Source organism: Nomia melanderi, chromosome 8, assembly GCF_051020985.1.
Source record: "Nomia melanderi isolate GNS246 chromosome 8, iyNomMela1, whole genome shotgun sequence".
Lineage (NCBI taxonomy): Eukaryota > Metazoa > Arthropoda > Insecta > Hymenoptera > Halictidae > Nomia > Nomia melanderi.
In genome coordinates this window covers 6,463,185-6,482,211 of record NC_135006.1, presented here as the reverse complement: position 1 = coordinate 6,482,211, position 19,027 = coordinate 6,463,185, and the positions used below count along the sequence as shown (strand labels likewise).

Here is a 19,027-nt window from a genome sequence, read left to right as displayed (position 1 = left end):
CTTCTAATGCCATGCTTTCTTTGCCCCTGCTCACTTTCATTCGTTTATTGTCTAGAAGCGTATGATGGGTAAAATAAATATTTGTACATTCAGTTATTTCTCAACTGACTGTAAAAATGTAGCACATTGGTACAATTTTTCAGTATATCGTTACACATACGCATATGTTTGTTCAAAAACGTTAATGACTTATATTCAAAAGTAATGGGAATAAACGAAGAAAACTGTATTCTTGTAAGATTAGTAAAAGGAAACTAAATGTACAAATACATTTTTAATCCATTATACATGAAGAAATTTTAAGTCTTTAATTAATGTTGCATTCTTTTCATTTTATTGCTGAACTTAAAATTCATGCCTTGTTCTGTATATAATAAGGAATCATACACAATAAGAATGAAATAAATGTAAATTCTTACTAGAATAAGGTAACGATATCTTTTATGTGCTCGTCTGTATGGAGATATTATGTAATAAGATGAAAATATGGTTTTAATTGCAAATTTCCGTAGATTACTTAGGCTGGGAGGAAAGAATAGAACAGATACCAAAAAATAGTGAAGACATATTGGGCCAGGCAAGACCAGTACAAATTATATTGGCTCATCCAGATCACACCTTTGAATTAAATGAGGATGCCCTGGCAGAAATTCTTCTCCAAGATGATATCAAAGACAGAAGTGTAGTTGTTGTCTCTGTAGCAGGAGCCTTCAGAAAAGGCAAAAGCTTCCTGCTAGATTTTTTTCTTCGATACATGAACTGTAAGGTATGATACAGATTAGATTGAATAAATTGACAATAGTAGTCATAATAATATCTTCATACACTTACATATGACATTAATTATATAATAAATAATAATAGTATGACAACAACAACGAAACGGATTCTTGGTTGGGCAAAGAAGATGAACCACTCAGCGGATTCTCATGGAAAGGAGGTTCAGAAAGAGATACAACAGGGATATTGATGTGGTCGAAAGTTTTTCTTGGTACTTTACCAACTGGTGAAAAAGTGGCTATAATTTTAATGGATACACAAGGTGCTTTTGACAGTCAGTCCACAGTCAGAGATTGTGCAACTGTGTTTGCTTTAAGCACAATGTTGTCGTCTGTACAAATTTACAATTTATCACAAAATATTCAAGAAGATGATCTTCAGCATTTGCAGCTTTTCACTGAATATGGTAGGCTGGCTTTAGAGAAATCTGGACGCACACCGTTCCAGAGGTTGCAATTCTTAGTAAGAGACTGGAGTTACCCTTATGAAGCAAATTATGGGGCAGAAGGAGGAAACAAAATTTTACGACGAAGGCTAGAAGTTTCTGACAAACAGCATCCGGAATTACAAAGTTTAAGAAAGCATATCAAATCCTGCTTTTCAGATATATCTTGCTTCCTTATGCCACATCCAGGTCTTAATATCGCCACAAATCCTAAATTCGACGGCAGATTGTCTGAAATTCAAGCAGAGTTTAAGGAGCAGCTAAAAATACTGATACCTATGATATTAGCCCCTGATCGTTTAGTTACAAAAAAAATTAATGGTCAAGTTGTGAAAGCGAGGGATTTGTTGGAATACTTTAAAAGTTATATGAAAATTTATAAAGGAGATGAACTTCCCGAGCCTAAAAGTATGTTAGTGGTAAGTTCCTTTTACTTTGTTATATATCTGCTCCATTACTTTTTACCTTAACACTTGTTACGTGTGTATTTCATTTTTAGGCAACAGCAGAAGCAAATAATTTAACTGCAGTCGCAGAAGCTAAAGAGCTTTACATAAAATCAATGGAAGATGTTTGTGGAGGAAAAAGACCATTTTTGGGAACAGCACATTTAGAATCCGAACATTTACGTTGTGTCGATAAAGCTATTTACGTATTTCAAAATAAAAGAAAAATGGGAGGAGATGAATTCAGTTTGACTTATATGGAGAAACTAAAGAAGGTACATTATACTACCTATCGTATTAGACATACGATTATGTATGATATCCAAAGAAATGTATAAATATACGTCTTTAAATGAAATTTTCTTTCTCATTATAGGATATGGATGATGCCTTCATTCAATTTAAAGAACATAATGAAAGTAAAAACATCTTTAAAGCAGCGCGCACTCCAGCAGTGTTTTGCGCACTTGCTGCGGCCATGTACTTTTTATCTGGAATATTTGGTTTTACTGGTTTATATCCTATAGCAAATATTTTCAATTGGGTTCTTGGTCTCTGTATATTAACACTTATGTTATGGACATATATAAGGTAGAATGTTCTGTTTAACAGAGAAACTATTTTTTTCTGAATCGGTTTCTTATTATAAGTATTTTTTATTATTACAGGTACAGTGGTAATTGGAGAACAATTGGTACAACATTAGATGAAGTGGCAAATGTCTTATGGTATAATGTAAGTAATGTATTTTTCATTCTTTACATAAAAATTTAGGGATTTCAAAATTTTGAAAGGATTACTTTTATTATAGTACGTGCGCGTGTGTGTATATGTGGGGAACAATGCAATAGTAAAAAATGCCTGTAAAGACTCTATGGAAGCAAAAACAACTAACCTAGTTCTATATTTCATATGCAGAATTTTTACAAAAGCCAAGAATATTTTCCCAGCTTTTATTTATGTAAAGCGTCAAACTAATAAAAACTAATCATAGCTGTAATTACAAATACTTTAACCTGTTAAATATATTTTCGTTTTGAAATATCGCATTCTATTGATACTAATAAATATTATAGGAAATAATTTTATTTCACTTTTATGTATAGTTATAAAAAAATATCTTGTACAAAATCTAGCTACAAAAAGTAGTAACTTTATAATGTATATGTTGTATATACCAAAGCATTTCCAAAATTTTGTTTATATGCAGTTTTTATGAATATTTTTATAGCTTTAATGTTTAGAACTAATATATAAAATATCTCTTGATTTGTATTAAAAAATCTATGTATCTAAGATGTTATCTCTATTGTAAAAAATTTTTCATTTTACTGCAGCCTTATATGCAGCATGAATTAACATTGAAATGTAAATATTTCATACATGGTGAAATATTTAAAACAGACCACTCAAATATCTTCTTTGGTTTAGTGATTGTAAAAAAATGTGTTCCATTCAAAAATAAGTGGAAAAATACAATATTTTCTTCAAAAATAGTTTTGGAACTTGAGTCCTGCAACCGATTACAATGCCATCATTTAACAATCCCTATGAATCCCAACAACTTCTACTTGGAGTTTCTTTTTTCATTGCTGAAAGTGAATAAGTAATTAGAGTGACCTGATTTAAATGCCTCGCCTTATATAACCAATACTCACCATTTTGTCATGTCTCCTAATTCATTCCTACCATTTCTTTATTTCTACAGGTTGGGCTTTTAAGTACTCTATTTGCACTTATTCTACTCATCCCTGCTGTATTGGAATTTATAAAACATATGTTTAATTTTATTTTATCCATATATACACATACATATGAGTCTTTTCCCAAAAAAGATATATTACAGAAAAAATGTCTTCCCTCTTCAGAATATTTATGTTTTTTTCAAAATATTTATAATTTATTTCATAATCTGCATATGAAACATACTTATAATTTCTTTAACAATCAGCATGTTACTAAGATTTATAACTTCTTTCACAAAGTTTATGAATCATTTTAAGTACAGTTGAATGTTTTCTTAACAATATTCATGTTATTAGTTATTTAATGTCTATATTCCACTATTTTTGGTGCTACACATTTTAATTATCTGATTTCGATTTTTGGTACTATTTATTTTACATTTTTTTTATTTTTCTTATTTAATTTTTATAATAAATTGAATGCTAACAGGAGCGAATACTAAAAAGGTATGACAATTGCTTATAGTAAATACAGAAATAACTGTAATTTTCATTTTCTGTGCAAATCAAATATAAAAAAAAACTTACGCATTCCAAATGTAATAAAATCATACTTTTAACTGAACATTACAGTTTTCATATTCATTTCTCATATTATGTAACACATATAAGATTAACGAAAATTACAATAATTTATTTATATATTATTAATTTTTAAAGGTTATTATACAAACCAGTATTAATATTATAAAAAATTATTTTTATTTCTCTTCAGTTCATGAAACCACTCTACCAACAATTTATGGAGAAGTCAGTTTCTGTAGCAGTGGCACATGCTGCTGAAATGGCTACAAATACAACACTGAATGCCACCATCACTGCCAATGGCAAGCCTAAGCTAGCGTAACATTCATTTCCTTCATAATTTAATTTCTCAAGTCCATTCAAACATACATCACTGTATTAAAATCCAGTAAGTGGCATAACAAAATTTCATTTTAATCATACAATTCGAGGTCATAAATAAAGTTTCTTCTTTCCTAAATAACATTAAAAGGCATTTTGCAAATTATATTAATCTGAAATAATTATGAATGTATGTGCAGTATGTTGTAATCTGAATATTATGTTAAATTGTTGAAAATCGTGATTATTAATATTGTTTATGTTTATTGATACTATATTATTAGATTAATAAAGCTCCACGATTACTGGTAAATGATATTGTAGAATGGGCATAAATATTTAATATTTATTTTTAGAAGATATTATTTCGGGGCTGTTAATGTTTATAATTAGCTTTAATTATTTCTTTTATACTGAAATGTATATTAAAAAAAACCTTAAAGATATATAAGTACTTAACATATTTAAATATCATCAGATTCGTACTTAACTTCTTCATTAGATCAAAATACACATATAGTGCATTTCAAGGTCACAAAATGGAATATATTAAAATATTTTTAATAGACAAAATTGAACAGTACGCACTTTGTACATTTATGCATTGCTTTAAGTATGATCTAACATAACTAAATTATATCTGTGCCAGATTTATTCTACATCAGTTATTATTGTATTGAATAATTTTTTAATAAACAAAAATGTATATATTTCTCAGTGGTCTTCACATTTAACGAATTCTAAATTTATGATGTATATATATATATATTAATAAATATATTAATAAAAATATTAATAAAAATATTAATAAATATATATATATATATATTAAATATATGCATATGCCATGTAGTTTATTATATTTTTGTTGTTTACATCTAATAAAAGGCAACAAGTCTAATAGATGTATTATTTTGTTTGCAGCATTTTGTGAGCCAAAAATTGCGTATGACATCGGATAATATTATATTATTTTTCAGATGCTTGTAATCTTATAAAATTTTATTCAACATTTATTCCATAAAAATTGTATTAAATGCAGCTATATAAAAGGGTTCACAAGATAAATTTTGTTGCCAATGTGGTGTTAATAGTGCTCAAATTTGCATATTACATATGCCAAGTTTTGTTCTGGCAAATTGTTAAAAATTAATCTCTCAAATAAGACATTATTTTTAGTAAATTACAATTTTTCATAGAACAGGTATCTGCCTATGTATTGCATCTGATAAATATGTCTGAAAGTTAAATACTTCTTTATGAATATATATTGGTTAAATAAAGTTAACTTTTGATATTAATTTATCATGTGCATGAGTGCCAAATAGAAAACAGAGATTTAAAATAAATTTCAAATTAAAAACAAAATGTAAGCATATATTAGAATTTATCTTGCCAAACAAATGCTGATATATCAATTTGTTATATTTGATTATAATTACGTACTTAAAATACTTATTGGATAAGTAATATAAGTACATTTATACCTAATATTCATTTTTGAGTACATGTTATACACCATTATGATTGTTATTGATAGTTCTATATAAAAACTTGTTATATATGAAAATGTTTTTGTATCACATATAGAATGGTCTTATATTTTAAGAATTGTAATATTGACATGGGAGATGATTTTATGGTGGTGGTTTAAATAAGGAAATATTTATCAAGTATTTTTTAATATTTTAATGATTACTTTTACTATGGTATAAAGGAAATATAAGAATTATCACAGTTATATTTGTATAGTAATAGATTGAAGTGTTTTAATAAAAAAGTAATAATATTGAGCATGTTCGAATCGAGTAAATGTCTTAAAATCAAATAATGATATATCATAGTAAAGGTGTCTTTACAGATATTTAAAATTAATTTGTTCTGAGCCATATAATAAGTTAAATTGATTTATGATACTTTTGTATGTTATTTAAGTATAGGAACTGAAAAAAAAATGTATTACACTATCTGTCTTTGTTTTTTAGTCATATCTTATTCAACTATTTTTATAATATCATTGCAGCTGGGAGAAAGAAGATAATTAACTTTCCTCATGCTCAATAAGTAACTCCTAATAAATTCTATGACAATGCGAAAGTATTTCTGTCGTCCTTTACAATATAATAACATATTTTTATGGAATTACATAGAAGGAAAGAAATTCTAGGAGAATCATATGTATAATTTTAAAAGCATTTTATTGAAAACTTATAGTGCAACTTACAATAAGAAACTGTAACAGGTCATTAAAACAAGATCTATTGATAAATAGGTATTTTAATTGTTTAATATACAAATATTGAATTTAATTATTTAATAGAAACGTTTCTATATTTGTCATGTATACAATATTTTAAGTACGCTTTTGTAATAACGATATTGTAATAGTAATAATAATACAGGTAAATATAGTTTTAAGGTTGCATATTGCAATAGATTTTCATAGTTATAACTTCTAAATAATTTAATCTAATTGTAGTGTAAATTATTGTGGATAAAAATAAATGCATATTTTTCTATTTACAAAATACAAATATTGCCTATTTCTATCATCACAGATTCATATAATACCATTATGCCCTTAGGTCTTAAACATTCTTCTTACCATGTCCTCAAACTTTTGGTTTGCTTCTTGTAATTTAGCATCATAAATTAGCAATTGTTCTTTAGCAGCACGGTTATTTGGTTCTAATATAACTGCCTTTTTTAAATCAGTAACAGCCTTTTCTACATCTTTTAAATTTCCATATGCTACTCCCCTTCTGTATAAAGCCTTAACATTATTACTTTCTTTGTTTAACACCTTAGTACACAAGGAAATTGTGTGTTCATAATTTTTATGATTTAATTGACATCCAGCCATATTATTGTATAATATTAATCTTAAATTATTAATATTATTTTCGAGTGATTTTTCTAATTCTAAATCAGGTATCGGTTCTAACGTTATAAGTATTTTGCAAGCTCTACTAAATTTTCGAAATGCATCAACCCACCTACGTTGTTTGAATAAATCGACACCTGTTTCTTTATATTTTAATGCTATTGAGTATTTTGTTTCTGGTGTCCACTCCCAAATTGGATTATGCGGTTGCATTTTTGTTAATGTTATTTCAAACTTTATAATTAAAGGTTGATCCATGTTTTCCAATGAAATATTCAGAGTAACTAATCTTTGTTCAAAAATATTCATCATTTGAATCACTCGTTCAATTTGGTAATCTATTTCACAATTTTCTTCGCCAATAACTATTAATTTTTCATTTGCGCCGTCTAAAATATTCGAATTAAATTTTTCTTTCAAGTCTTCTACGGATGCGTTAGTAACTTGTAGGTTTTCAATAACGACTTCGCAACTAGCACATTCTGTTAATTTTTTAGAATATTGACCAAATTTTATTATATCTGTTCGCACAATTTTGTCTGTTGATTCCCACGTTTTAAACATCATATTGAATTTTTTACAATTGCCTGTGGAAAATAACGATGTAAATTAATCTGTCAATCTGTTATGATTCATGTATGTAAATATGTTACATACACTTGTATATATTCTATTACCTTATTCATAAATAATTACACAAATAATTTTATGTTAAAATAGTATTTGAAGAAATATAAACAATAACCATTTCTCATACACTTATGGTGTACTTATACTTCACATAACCTTCAATTTCCGCTTGGAAAACAAAACAAAACTAGATGTCAAGAATAACATAAGCGCATGCGCAATTGTACATGATTTATCGTGAAGTTTCAAATTTGTTTTCTATTGTTTATATATATTATTTTAAATATGTAACTACTTTTTAAAAAGCTACATAATAAAAAATTGGTATTACCGATTTCTAGAAACTTTATTTACATCAAATTTAAATGAAACTATACAAGATTTAATCCAGTCCATTTTTCACTAACAGCCCACAACCATCTAGCAATATCATCGTTCTTTGCTTCTTCAGAAACATCTGCGACTTTACAGTTACTGTAACAAAGGTAACATTGAAATAACATTACATTTTTATCAACTACATGAGACCTTACCTAAAATAAACACCAGTTACATCTTGCAGAGACGGTTCTAATGCAACATATAAAATTGTCTGTGCTCCTTTTCTTGGTGTCTTAACAAATAACCACATACATGATTTTATAAACAATCTAGAAAAATAGTTTTGGTTAAATTTCATGTGTCTAACTATTTCTGTGTTCACTATACCAGGATGAACTGCATTCACTGCAATACCAGTTCCTATAATATATATGATATAGTAAAGAAAATAATAAATTAACAATTATACATACATAAAAAATTGCATTGATGTTATAACAATTATTAATTACCTTTCAATTTATTTGCTAATTCTCGAGTAAATAAAATATTAGCCAGTTTACTTTGACTATATGCTTTAGCAGGATCATAATTTATATCACTGTTTAAATCTTTCAGTTTAATTGTGCCTTTAAAATGGGCAGCGCTTGAAACATTTACAACTCTTGCTGGCACAGAAGTTTTTAAAACATCTAGTAACAAATTTGTTAGTAAAAAGTGTCCCATATGATTTACACCAAGTTGCATTTCAATTCCTTCTGTAGTATATCTCTTCTGGCATCTCATTATTCCTGCATTATTTATAAGAATATGCAGTTTTGAATGTTCTGAAATTATAAATGATGAATCTATAATATTCCATTTATTTTAAAGTTTCACAGAAAATATTATTCTATACCTGTTTTGAATTGATTCACAAAATGTCTTATACTTTCCTGAGATGCCAAATCACATTGTCTGCAGTAAATATATTTATTCTGAGTTTGTAATACTATTTCAGAACGTGCCTATAAAAGAAAAATATAACTAAATAAATGATAAAATAAAAAACAAATGATTATAATCAATGAAGTGAAATAATTAATATTAAAAGTGTTTTTAAAGATTATAACCACCTCTTCACATTTTTCCATGTCTCTGCATGCCATAATGATTTTAGCTTCACGTTTGGCTAAGTTACGTACTACTTCTTTACCAATGCCAGTATTTGATCCTGTTACTATAACTACTTTGTCTTTTAAGTTTTGTTCTCCTTCATAATCTGGCCCACTAATGTAATCACTGCAAATAACACAATACACAGAAATATTTGTGTTGCGTTTTCAAAATGTACTTTTTAGAAAAGTATTACATTTAGTACAATAATTTAAATATATTACTTGAGTAAATAAGCCCCACCAACGAGACTTACACCAGCTGCATAAATATAGTAAGGTTTTGGTATAGAAAAACTCATTTTTACAAATGTTTTGTAGGTATGAGTAGATGTGATTAAAAACACAACAGGTACCTAGGGTACTCTGAAGATTCTTTCTTCAACGGACATAACCTCTCGTAGCATACAATTATTTACACGTGCAAATAGTAAACTGTTCCAATTTCATTCAAAACAATCCAATCATAAAATAAATTCTTACAAGAAAAAAATCAGTGTTTTGTGAATGAAAATATGTCGATGTATGAAAATGCATCTTACGGATTATCTAATATAATTGTGATATAGTAATTATGAAAAAATCACTTATGAATATTTAAATTTATATTTAAATTTCTTTGTGAACTAGTTAATTGCATTTCTTAACAAATTATAAAAATAAAGAGAAGTTGTTTAATATACAGAATTCTTTAAGCCTAATTTCCAAGTAATGAATGTAATTAATACAATATAATTTTTAATTCAAAAATATACACTGTATATTTTAAACGTATATTTTTTATAAGTCTCGCATTTTTTGAGCTTTTAATATTAATATGACTAAGTCTAATGAAAGATTACATGATCTATCATAAAAATAATTTTTTAAATAACGAAAATTTTATAATATTCACTGTTTTATATGTTTAATTGTTTGTCTGGAAATATGTATTAAATAACAAAGATAAAAATTTGTTCTGTATTTATAAATAAGATTAGTAAGAGCACATATTTATAGTATATTACATAGGAATACTTATGAATTGCACTTTATAGTGTCAGACATCATTCTACAAGCTTCGACATCAATCAAATTGATAGTTGTGTGATGAAAGTTTGTTTTTGTTACAAGATAAATGTTAGCGACTTAAAAGTGTTTTTTTATTAAAATTATTTTACATCATATGTTACATTAAATTGTTTTTTGTTATATATATCGTAATTTATTATGTGGATGCAGAAAGTATTACGATTCACAAAGAATACAAACATATTAAAAAGGTCATTCATCCATAGAAGAACTCAGTTTTCACAAAAGGTTTACATATATAATTAAATTTAATGTTTATTTTATTAAATTTCCAACTGTATTTTAAGTGTCTTTTTTAAAAAAATATTCAAATAGTTTTTATTACTAGCGAACCCATCATTATGCATTCACAACAAAATTGTTTACTGCATCATCATTTACTACTATGGGAATATGGGGTCTTACGAAGAAAAAGAGTGAAAACGAAGTAATTACTACTAAGGAAGTTTTAATAGGAAAGGCTGATGCATTGTTTGATCAAGGAAATTATAAAGAAATATATGATCTATTATCAAATTATAGAGTAAATATATTTTCTTATAAGAGTGTGCCTTTAAGAACAGAAAATTTCAGAAGTATATGAAAAACGTTTTTATAGGACAGTGGAGATGTTGAAATTTTATGGCGTTTGTCCAGAGCATTATATAAAATGGCTAAAACTGCTACTGATATCGAAGGGAAAAAAATGGTTTATGAAGCGTATGATTTGATAAATAATGCTTTAAAAATAAAAGAAGATCATTGGGCTGTACATAAGTGGATGTCTATTATACTTGACAACAAATGTTCTTATGAAGGTATGAAAGTAAGAATAAGAGAATTATATAACATCAAGAAACATATGCTGGTAAGTATTCTAAGTATATACCTCATAAGCCATGTTTATTTTAACATTAAATGGAAAATAACTACAAAATTAAGATGTACAATGTTGTAGAGAGCTATAGAACTTAATCCAACAGATGCAACAACTATGTACATGTTAGGTACATGGTGCTATCAGGTTTCTGATTTAGCATGGTACCAAAGAAAAATTGCAGCTGTAGTATTTGGAGAGCCACCAACTTCATCTTTTGAAGAAGCTCTAAAATACTTTCAAAGTGCAGAAGAGGCTGATCCTCATTTTTACAGTTATAACTTACTAATGCTTGGGAAAACTTATTTAAAGTTGAACCAAAAGGAAGAAGCATTGAAATATTTAAAAATGGCAGCTGAATATCCAGCTAAAAATGATGATGATCATCTTGCTAAGCAAGAAGCGCAAAAATTATTGAAGGAAATGTGAAAACCAGAACAATCTTTTAAATAACTGCAGTAATGGTTAAGGGCACAAAGTAAATCTAAGAATCGGTTCTTAGGTATAAATTTATTTAAAAAACTACACATTTTTGATATTTTTATAATGATATTATCATATTGGTACATGATATAATAAGTACTACGTGTTACTCGTTTACGCAGCGCAATGTGGTAAATATTTTAAAAACCGCAGTATTATAACTAATCGGAGATATAATAATTGTACATATTATCAGTTAATGTATAACAACGTTGTTACAAAGAATTTTTGAAACATTAATTGCTATTGGTTAATCTATTGTTATAATATATATTGCAGCTTTTGATATTTTTGATACTTTTATACATGCACACCATTGTATCGTATGAAATATACATATATGTATATGTTTAAATGGCTTTTAATACTTCATTTCTTAATATACTATCTAAATTAATACTTTTACATACGTCTGAAGTTCAAAAAAGTTTGCGTAGAAAATGCATCGTCATTCGTAGTATACAAAATTACAATTAATAATATCTAATATTAATATTAAAAATATAATAAGAAGTAAATATTGCACAGAAACATTCTGAATTCGAAACGACTATCTATCGTTCAATTTCATCCTCATCTTCGGAGTCCATTATTACTGGGTGACGCTGACTGATTCTAGGTCTACGCAATCCTTCATGCGGCATATTTGCTCCTCTCCAGACAGCACGGTGTCGCTGACGAGCATTGTAATGCATCATTTCTTGCCTTAACGCTTCTCCAAAGAAAACGTCTCGGTGTATGGTAAAATGTATTTTATGTAGTCCACATGGGCAGTCATTCTGAATCAGAATATGGTCCACCGGAAGGTGTAATACACGCGAATTGTCTGGAATCATCTCATGTTGCGCGGGGTTATATAGGCATGGACAATGTTCTTGCGGGATCATTTTTGATATGATATTCCACCAATCTGAAATTAATAAACAAAGTTGTAATAAAATCAATATAATTTCAAACATGACTGTATTGTCTATCATAGAACAGAAAAAAGGAAATATAATTTCAGAATAATTTTTAATACAAATATGTTTCATCCAGTTCTAATGAAATAATTATAACTATCTATAACATTTAAGAAGATATGAATAAGAAACGAAGAATTGATAACTATAGATATTTGAATTGAAATGTAATCGATACGAAATATTAGAAGAAATGGATAATGTGTCGTTACACTTACGGAGTTGGTATACTATGACACTTCCAGTAGAAAAACAGCACTGTCTCGAAATGCACAGTTTGGTGTACAAGCCGGGAATGACAACCCCAAATAAATCGGAACCTTATATAGTCACCGAGTGGGTAGAATCGTCACCATTGATGTGTGAATTATTGTCAATATTTGGTACACGATATATGATCCTTCTACCTGCCGTAAGTATTTTCCACGTGAGTTTCCGCTTTTTTCCGGCCCTCGGTCATAAAAGATTAACCGTGCACGGGAGCTCTTAAGCTCTTACTCAACTTGTTTGTCTCGGAAACGTTACTACCCCCATGCGTGCAGGTCAGTTTATCTACCTGCTAATCGTCACGTATATTCGATCTGTGGATGGTTCGGCCACTGTACAGTAGCCTGTTTTGGAAATCCAGCGGGTCAAAGTCTCAATTGATATATGTACAGAGTGTCCCGTAACTAGTGGTACACATTTTTTCATATGAAGAAAAGAAATTTTTTCTTTGTTTTCAAGAAAAATAATTTTGAATATTTGTCAAGTATGCGCGCACTTGATCTAGTTTCACCTCTATAGATTTCACTGTATTACTCTCTCGAGTAGAAGAGTATTTCTGTGCTTCTTGTAATGTTTACAAACATTGTCAACATGATGATATCTCTTCTATTGGTTCTACTTTCTTCTTATGTTTATGGAACAAGGGCTTTTAGTTTTGAAATACCGTGAATATACTCGAGAAGTAAGACGCTTTTTAAATGAGAATTATCACCGCTGGATCGGTCGCGATGGTAAAATACTTTGGTCGCTACGATCTCCGGACCTATTACCTTTAGATTTTTATTTGTAGGGTCATGTCAGATCGATTGTGTGTAATGATAACATAACGAGCGTTGTACAATTAAAACAAACAATTATTATAGCGTTTAAATAATTAAAATTGCATAAGGATACATTAGAAAACGCTTAGTGTAATTTAATAAAAAGAGCACAGTTATGTTTGCAACAACGTGGACATTACTTCCAACAGTTTATAAATTAGACGAATTCTTGAAAAGTGAGTACTCTTAAAATTGTGGTTTTGATTATTGACTTATTGGGCATATACAAACATTGACAACGTTTATAAACAAGAATGGAGGTGATCCGCAGTGAAATTTGTTAAGCTGAAGCTAGATCAAGATGCATGCCTACTGGACAAATTTTCAAATTTATTTTTTTCGAAAACAGCTTTATATGAACAAATTTTTCTCTACATTTTCAATTCAGTTTTTCACGTAGAATCTCGCCTTGCTAGCTTGTACCATCAGTTACGGGACACCTTGTATTTTTAATCAAGCAAAATCAGCTCGTATTAAAATTTTTCAAGTTCCCACCCAATGATTTCGATATTTATATTTAACGAAAAATTATAAAATTATGTAGAATTGCAAATATTTTCAGTTGAAATTTGTTAATTAAGACTTTTGTTCCTTTCGATTGTCGAAACAGATCATTGTACGCCGAGGGTATCACGTTTTCGGGTTTGCAACGAGAAGAATGAGAAAACGATCCAGGGAAAGATGCAATTCCATTTATTAGTCATCGAAGGAAGCAAATACATCGCTTACGCTTATAATTTACGCTCGCTTCTTTAATAAATAATAATTTATGTACTCTACGAGACGTGGAAAGCCTGTATAATAACACTGGGCCGCTAAGACAGCGATATAATTACGCTACCTTGATAAAAATCCATTAACGGCGGAGGTATTTTATTATCCTATTCGAAGTGTCCCGTTATGTAGACGAACAACGAAATTTATACAGTGTTGCTAGCTGCTTATTATTTACGCCGACGCAGTCGATTAGTCTGTAACGCGTGGAACGCGTTTCTTGTACCTACGTATTGCGTCATCGAGCTAACAAATACAGATAAAGTAATAGTCGCTTACGATCGTTAATGGACCCATCTCAGAAGGATAAACCTGGGTAACGTTTCGCTTTGAGTATTTTCGTGCATGGGGACGGTTTAGAAGGATTTAAGGGGAGGATGGGGACATTGAAGTGTTATCCACTCCTCGGAATACCTGAAGATAGGAAGTGAGGAAATTACACCGCTTAAAGGTCGTCGTATACTTAATCCTTTGCATTTGAGAGATGATTCTTAGTCATCATTTGATTTGATACGGTAAAATCGTAAAGTTTAATATTTAATATTGAAGTTTAATATTGAAGTATTCAGATAAAATAGTTTTATTTCTTAATTTATGTGTAAACTATTGTTAAATTAATTTCAACAAACATCGTCTGTTTCTCGACAGAAGATGTTGAATATTTCTAGCGAAAAACTGTCGAGTGCAAGGAGTTAATAACGCCGTACCCGAACGCTACCAGGTCAACGTCACCCTTCCGAATTTTTTTATACGTAGTTCAAACGGAGTGAATCCACCTGTAGCAGCACATTATCAGTGACTTCAATGGTGGTTGGAAGCATTCCTATTTGAACTACATGTAATAAAAATTAAGAAGTATGACATTGAGCTGGTTTCATTTGGGAGCGACGTTGTTATGTAAGTATGCGACGGCCCTAAACCTATTAGGGCATCTCGTCTCTAGGTTTACGTGGAGTGGGATACAAATACATACTGTATATTTAATGTAATAATACTTTCACCGAATATCTAATTTATAATTAAAATCTCGCGTCGACTTCTCAAGAAACTTGCTTCACGATTGCTTTAATTACATTCTCGTGTTTATCGTTAATTTCTTCGATTCTTTTCTTACATTTTTCAAGAATCCGAACATGGTAACTCGAGCTCTGTCGATCTCGGCATCCTCGAAGCCGTTTCTCTTCGGTCGTCGATTTCAAACTGCTCGAGGTGACACACACGATTTCATGATCCTAATTGTCGAGATACATTCACAGGCTACTGGTCTATGAAACTACGAACTAGGAGCATCGTTTGCTACGTTAAATAACAAATAGAAATTTTACAAAGCTTGCTGACTTTAGGTTCACGAGTTGATTAAATTAAGCATAGAATGAACGCTCTATCGGCTATCGTTATCATACGCGTTAACTTTACAGAAATTTCACGCTGAAACCAGAATTCAGTTGTTTTCAGCTGTGAAGCTGAAAGTTTGGATTGGTTTTCGTGTATTCGTTAATTGTATTTACATCGCTGCACGCCGAAGATACAAACACAATTAAAACGTTTATTTGCACGTATACTCTTCGGTACGCTCGGTACATGTCTCGCAATGCACTTGGCAGCACCAATGAAATTTGCATCTGCACTGCCACGTTCTCGTGAACTGGTGTGTGTTATAGCCGCGGCCACAGCACATTAAATCACATCCGTCTGTTCCTGGAAAATTGAGAAGATTCATGTAATAAACTTCTATTAATAAAGGTAGTGGATATAGCTGAAACCGTAGAATAAATATTGCATAAAATAATTTCATGTGGAACTAATATAGAGTAATTTCGAGTGAGATTACCCAATCTCATTTAGATTATGAAATTTCTATATAAATTGTTTAGGTGGTATACTTAATTTTGCATGGAAGTCTATTTAACTATTTCTCTTATATGTATTTGCTTTCATAAATATATTTTTCTTTTGGTATTAATGACTTTTATGAATAGTTGTTTAAAAAGAAAGTAGAAACAGAATTTTCCAATACTTAAGACATTATCCAAATAATGTTCTATAGCAGTGAATCTTTGATGCATAAAGTGCAATTGTTTATAAATTAATCATCTGGGAATCTATTTCTAAAATTTTGTCCACGAATCAAATTTTGCTTCCAAAATATTTGATCGGTGGTCGATTAATTTTATTTCATCAATTTTCTCTACTCTCTGTGTTAAGGAATCCATCATTTTGGCAAACATAACATATTCTGCGAAGTGTATTGCATTATTAAAACGTAAATGTCGTACATTATTTTTTCGATTATATTGGATATCATTTTTTATATGCATATAACGTTCAATTGGAAACTGAATCGATAATCAGTTCAATTCAATTTTGTTTTTACCTTTACTAGTACGATTACAATATCTGCCCTGCGTTCCTAGACTGCCTTGAGCCAAGTCCGGCTCGCAGTAATTAGGGGAAGGCTGCAGAAAAACCAGCTCGCTTCTCTTTGGAATTCTTTTCTGTCCTATGCCTGATCCGCCGCTAGGTTTCGTTCTCTTTAATACCAAGTGCGGCCGCCTCGGTTTACTGACTTTCTTCGGGGGTTGCCGGTCGTGTCGAGATTTTCCAATGTCGTTTGGCTTTCCCTGGGTTTTCGCGTCGTTGCCCAAAATTGGCACCATTTCCGCTGATGTCGAATGCATCGTGTCTAAACTCTGCATGAAATCAAAATTTTTATTATCATCATTTTTTATAATTGCCACCATAAGATAAAAAATCATCATATTATGTAATATTAACAGAAAATGTATACTCAATACAGAACGTGTTCAGCATTAGGTACCCACATATTTCGTGGAAAAAATTTTGGACACTACCAAACACAATACTGGTTCAATGAGAAATTTCCAATTGATGTCCAACTATTGGTACGATTGTTTCATATTACTAATAACGTGTGTTCCATAATTACCCATATTCAAGCTATTTTTTAGAAGGTATTTTATATTAAGCACGGTTACCCTAAGCTTTGGAACAGCAATATAAAATCGTCACTACAGAAAGGGAAGAATACAAAGATAAAAGTAAAATATAGCAGCTATTAAACTTACTCCCCCTGTAAAGCGGTAGAGAAAAAGAAAATTTTCTATAGAAGCAATAGTAATTTGGTGTACCGTAATTCTGCGTGAATATGGTTGTGCGGTGAAGTGGATCACGTTCGACCCAATTCTGTGAAAATTACCTGCATCGTAGGGGGTGGCGGCGGGGTAATTGCTACCACGGGCCTGGCTCTGTAATATTTTTTCATGAGGGCGTCGCCGATCTGGCGAAAACTAGGCAAGGTTCGCCAGCAGGTTCTCACGGTGCAAGAGCCGGACACGCCATGGCATTTGCATTCCGTTTGCAAGAGGGCTTTAACTATCTGCAAAGAAACAATGTTCGTGTTAACCGTAAGAAAATCGTGTCGGAATCAGTATGCACGTGCTGTGTAATTTTGAATAATTTGACATTTAAAATTACGCGGGGAACTTTGAACACTTATCGACGAAAGAACATATGATTATTCTGTTTGCACGACTCTTTGTTTATGAATACTTAATAGTTCTTTTACCGGGAAACAAAAGGATATAATGAATCATTAATTATTATCCCTTTATCGTATAATAACGTGTTAGACTCGCGGTGAAGACTTTAAATAGAAGAATAAGAAGAAATAAATTGAAGAAGCCTGAGAATATATTAGTAAACTGTGTACTTTAAAATATATACATTGTGAGTCAAGGAAATCGATATTCACTAACGCGCAATTATTGTAATATTGGCGGGTATAACAAATCGTCGGCTGTAATATTCATTTTGGAATAAATCCAGTAATGATTGAAATATTAATACGTTGACCGCCATGAGAATTTCAACTAATTTATATATATGCAATTTATTCTTTCACAGCAAATGTATACGGTATTCAAAATAATTATTAATCATTTGATATGACAATCCTTACATTATTGTCTAGTTACTTAGATTACTGAATATTTATTATTCGACATCAATGTTCTTATTGTAATTATTTTCAAGCAATTTAGCAGCTCCAGTCATTGGCGACCACCATGGCAGCCACCGTATTAAAGAAGCAAATTTGAAAATATAGGAAAAGACCAATCCGACGGATAAAAAGTAATTTAACTTCGATCGATGTTTGCAAGCGTTCTAACTGAAGCGTTCATCTGTTGTATTCATTGTGTATCCATCGAGGTACAGTTAAAAAACTGGTTTATATTTCAACATATCGACACAAAGAAACAAAGGGGGAAGAGGGAGAAAGAGGTTCGAGGCTGGTTGAAAAAAAATCGTCCGGTCATAAAATATGCGGTGCGGCGAGGCGATCGACGTTAAGAATAAATCGTAAGCCCCGCACGTCTATATGCATGCCGGATCAGTACGTACGCTCGCGTGGGGGAAAGGGAACGAGATATGCGCGTTTTTATTGCTGCTCCGATAATAAGGCCCATCTCGGTGAAGACAAGGAAGCTCGATGAACTTTTCCCAATTAAGACGCCGCCAGTA

General features: G+C 30.3%; 5 protein-coding genes and 1 long non-coding RNA gene across 13 annotated transcripts in view; 3 read left to right on the top strand and 3 right to left on the bottom strand.

Moving 5' to 3' along the window:
* atl (atlastin GTPase) overlaps positions 1 to 6,699 on the top strand; it is a 30,949-nt gene extending 24,250 nt beyond the window's left edge. Inside the window, exons 3-8 of one of the 4 annotated variants that reach the window (XM_031975865.2) lie at positions 513 to 766; positions 865 to 1,644; positions 1,725 to 1,946; positions 2,048 to 2,262; positions 2,340 to 2,406; positions 4,132 to 6,699. In XM_031975865.2, coding sequence (XP_031831725.2) covers positions 513 to 766; positions 865 to 1,644; positions 1,725 to 1,946; positions 2,048 to 2,262; positions 2,340 to 2,406; positions 4,132 to 4,263 — 1,670 coding nt within the window. In that variant the 3' untranslated portion in view covers positions 4,264 to 6,699. Of the gene's footprint in view, positions 1 to 512; positions 767 to 864; positions 1,645 to 1,724; positions 1,947 to 2,047; positions 2,263 to 2,339; positions 2,407 to 2,482; positions 4,086 to 4,131 lie in introns of those variants that run through there. The other 3 variants (XM_076369935.1, XM_031975864.2, XM_031975866.2) reach the window with 3 other exon arrangements.
* On the bottom strand, positions 6,536 to 7,986 carry LOC116426576 (tetratricopeptide repeat protein 9C). Of its 2 annotated transcripts, none has more exons than XM_031975694.2 (2): positions 7,824 to 7,986; positions 6,536 to 7,733 (listed from the first exon to the last, which is right to left on the bottom strand). In XM_031975694.2, exon 2 carries the CDS (start codon positions 7,711 to 7,713, stop codon positions 6,844 to 6,846), a length of 870 nt encoding a protein of 289 aa, XP_031831554.2. In that variant the 5' UTR covers positions 7,714 to 7,733; positions 7,824 to 7,986; the 3' UTR covers positions 6,536 to 6,843. The 2 variants fall into 2 exon arrangements, with proteins under 2 accessions (XP_031831554.2, XP_031831555.2); XM_031975695.2 differs by having other exon boundaries at positions 7,804 to 7,945.
* Positions 7,987 to 8,018: 32 nt separating this feature from the next.
* Positions 8,019 to 9,962, bottom strand: LOC116426574 (retinol dehydrogenase 13). The gene is made up of 6 exons (XM_031975691.2): positions 9,477 to 9,962; positions 9,213 to 9,378; positions 8,996 to 9,104; positions 8,610 to 8,924; positions 8,310 to 8,517; positions 8,019 to 8,250 (listed from the first exon to the last, which is right to left on the bottom strand). Exons 1-6 carry the CDS (start codon positions 9,551 to 9,553, stop codon positions 8,148 to 8,150), a joined length of 978 nt encoding a protein of 325 aa, XP_031831551.2. The 5' UTR covers positions 9,554 to 9,962; the 3' UTR covers positions 8,019 to 8,147.
* A 299-nt stretch (positions 9,963 to 10,261) lies between these two features.
* Positions 10,262 to 11,627, top strand: LOC116426575 (regulator of microtubule dynamics protein 1). Of its 2 annotated transcripts, none has more exons than XM_076369940.1 (4): positions 10,262 to 10,550; positions 10,638 to 10,845; positions 10,921 to 11,169; positions 11,260 to 11,627. In XM_076369940.1, the coding sequence occupies exons 2-4, from the start codon at positions 10,708 to 10,710 to the stop codon at positions 11,605 to 11,607; spliced, it is 735 nt and encodes a 244-aa protein (XP_076226055.1). In that variant the 5' UTR covers positions 10,262 to 10,550; positions 10,638 to 10,707; the 3' UTR covers positions 11,608 to 11,627. The 2 variants fall into 2 exon arrangements, with proteins under 2 accessions (XP_076226055.1, XP_031831553.1); XM_031975693.2 differs by having other exon boundaries at positions 10,263 to 10,550; positions 10,651 to 10,845.
* A 1,744-nt stretch (positions 11,628 to 13,371) lies between these two features.
* On the top strand, positions 13,372 to 14,490 carry LOC116426577 (uncharacterized). Its single transcript, XR_004234932.2, has 3 exons — positions 13,372 to 13,621; positions 13,681 to 13,887; positions 14,322 to 14,490. It is a non-coding gene; the product is annotated as an uncharacterized LOC116426577 (long non-coding RNA).
* A 107-nt stretch (positions 14,491 to 14,597) lies between these two features.
* LOC116426573 (protein Wnt-2) overlaps positions 14,598 to 19,027 on the bottom strand; it is a 122,038-nt gene continuing 117,608 nt past the window's right edge. For all 3 annotated transcript variants that reach the window (XM_076369937.1, XM_031975690.2, XM_076369936.1), the window contains exons 6-8: positions 17,703 to 17,882; positions 16,860 to 17,175; positions 14,598 to 16,183 (exon numbers count right to left, since the gene is read on the bottom strand). In XM_076369937.1, the coding sequence (XP_076226052.1) occupies positions 16,032 to 16,183; positions 16,860 to 17,175; positions 17,703 to 17,882 (648 nt within the window). In that variant the 3' untranslated portion in view covers positions 14,598 to 16,031. The remainder of the gene's footprint in view (positions 16,184 to 16,859; positions 17,176 to 17,702; positions 17,883 to 19,027) is intronic.

Coding starts and splice junctions, on each gene's coding strand:
- LOC116426575 (XM_031975693.2), top strand. CDS start 10,461: ATGTGGATGCAGAAAGTATTACGATTCACAAAGAATACAAACATATTA. Junction 10,551..10,650: donor GAACTCAGTTTTCACAAAAG/GTTTACATATAT, acceptor TTTTATTACTAG/CGAACCCATCATTATGCATT. Junction 10,846..10,920: donor ATCTATTATCAAATTATAGA/GTAAATATATTT, acceptor ACGTTTTTATAG/GACAGTGGAGATGTTGAAAT.
- LOC116426574 (XM_031975691.2), bottom strand. CDS start 9,553: ATGAGTTTTTCTATACCAAAACCTTACTATATTTATGCAGCTGGTGTA. Junction 9,105..9,212: donor ACATGGAAAAATGTGAAGAG/GTGGTTATAATC, acceptor TTTCTTTTATAG/GCACGTTCTGAAATAGTATT. Junction 8,518..8,609: donor ATTAGCAAATAAATTGAAAG/GTAATTAATAAT, acceptor TATATATTATAG/GAACTGGTATTGCAGTGAAT.
- LOC116426576 (XM_031975694.2), bottom strand. CDS start 7,713: ATGATGTTTAAAACGTGGGAATCAACAGACAAAATTGTGCGAACAGAT.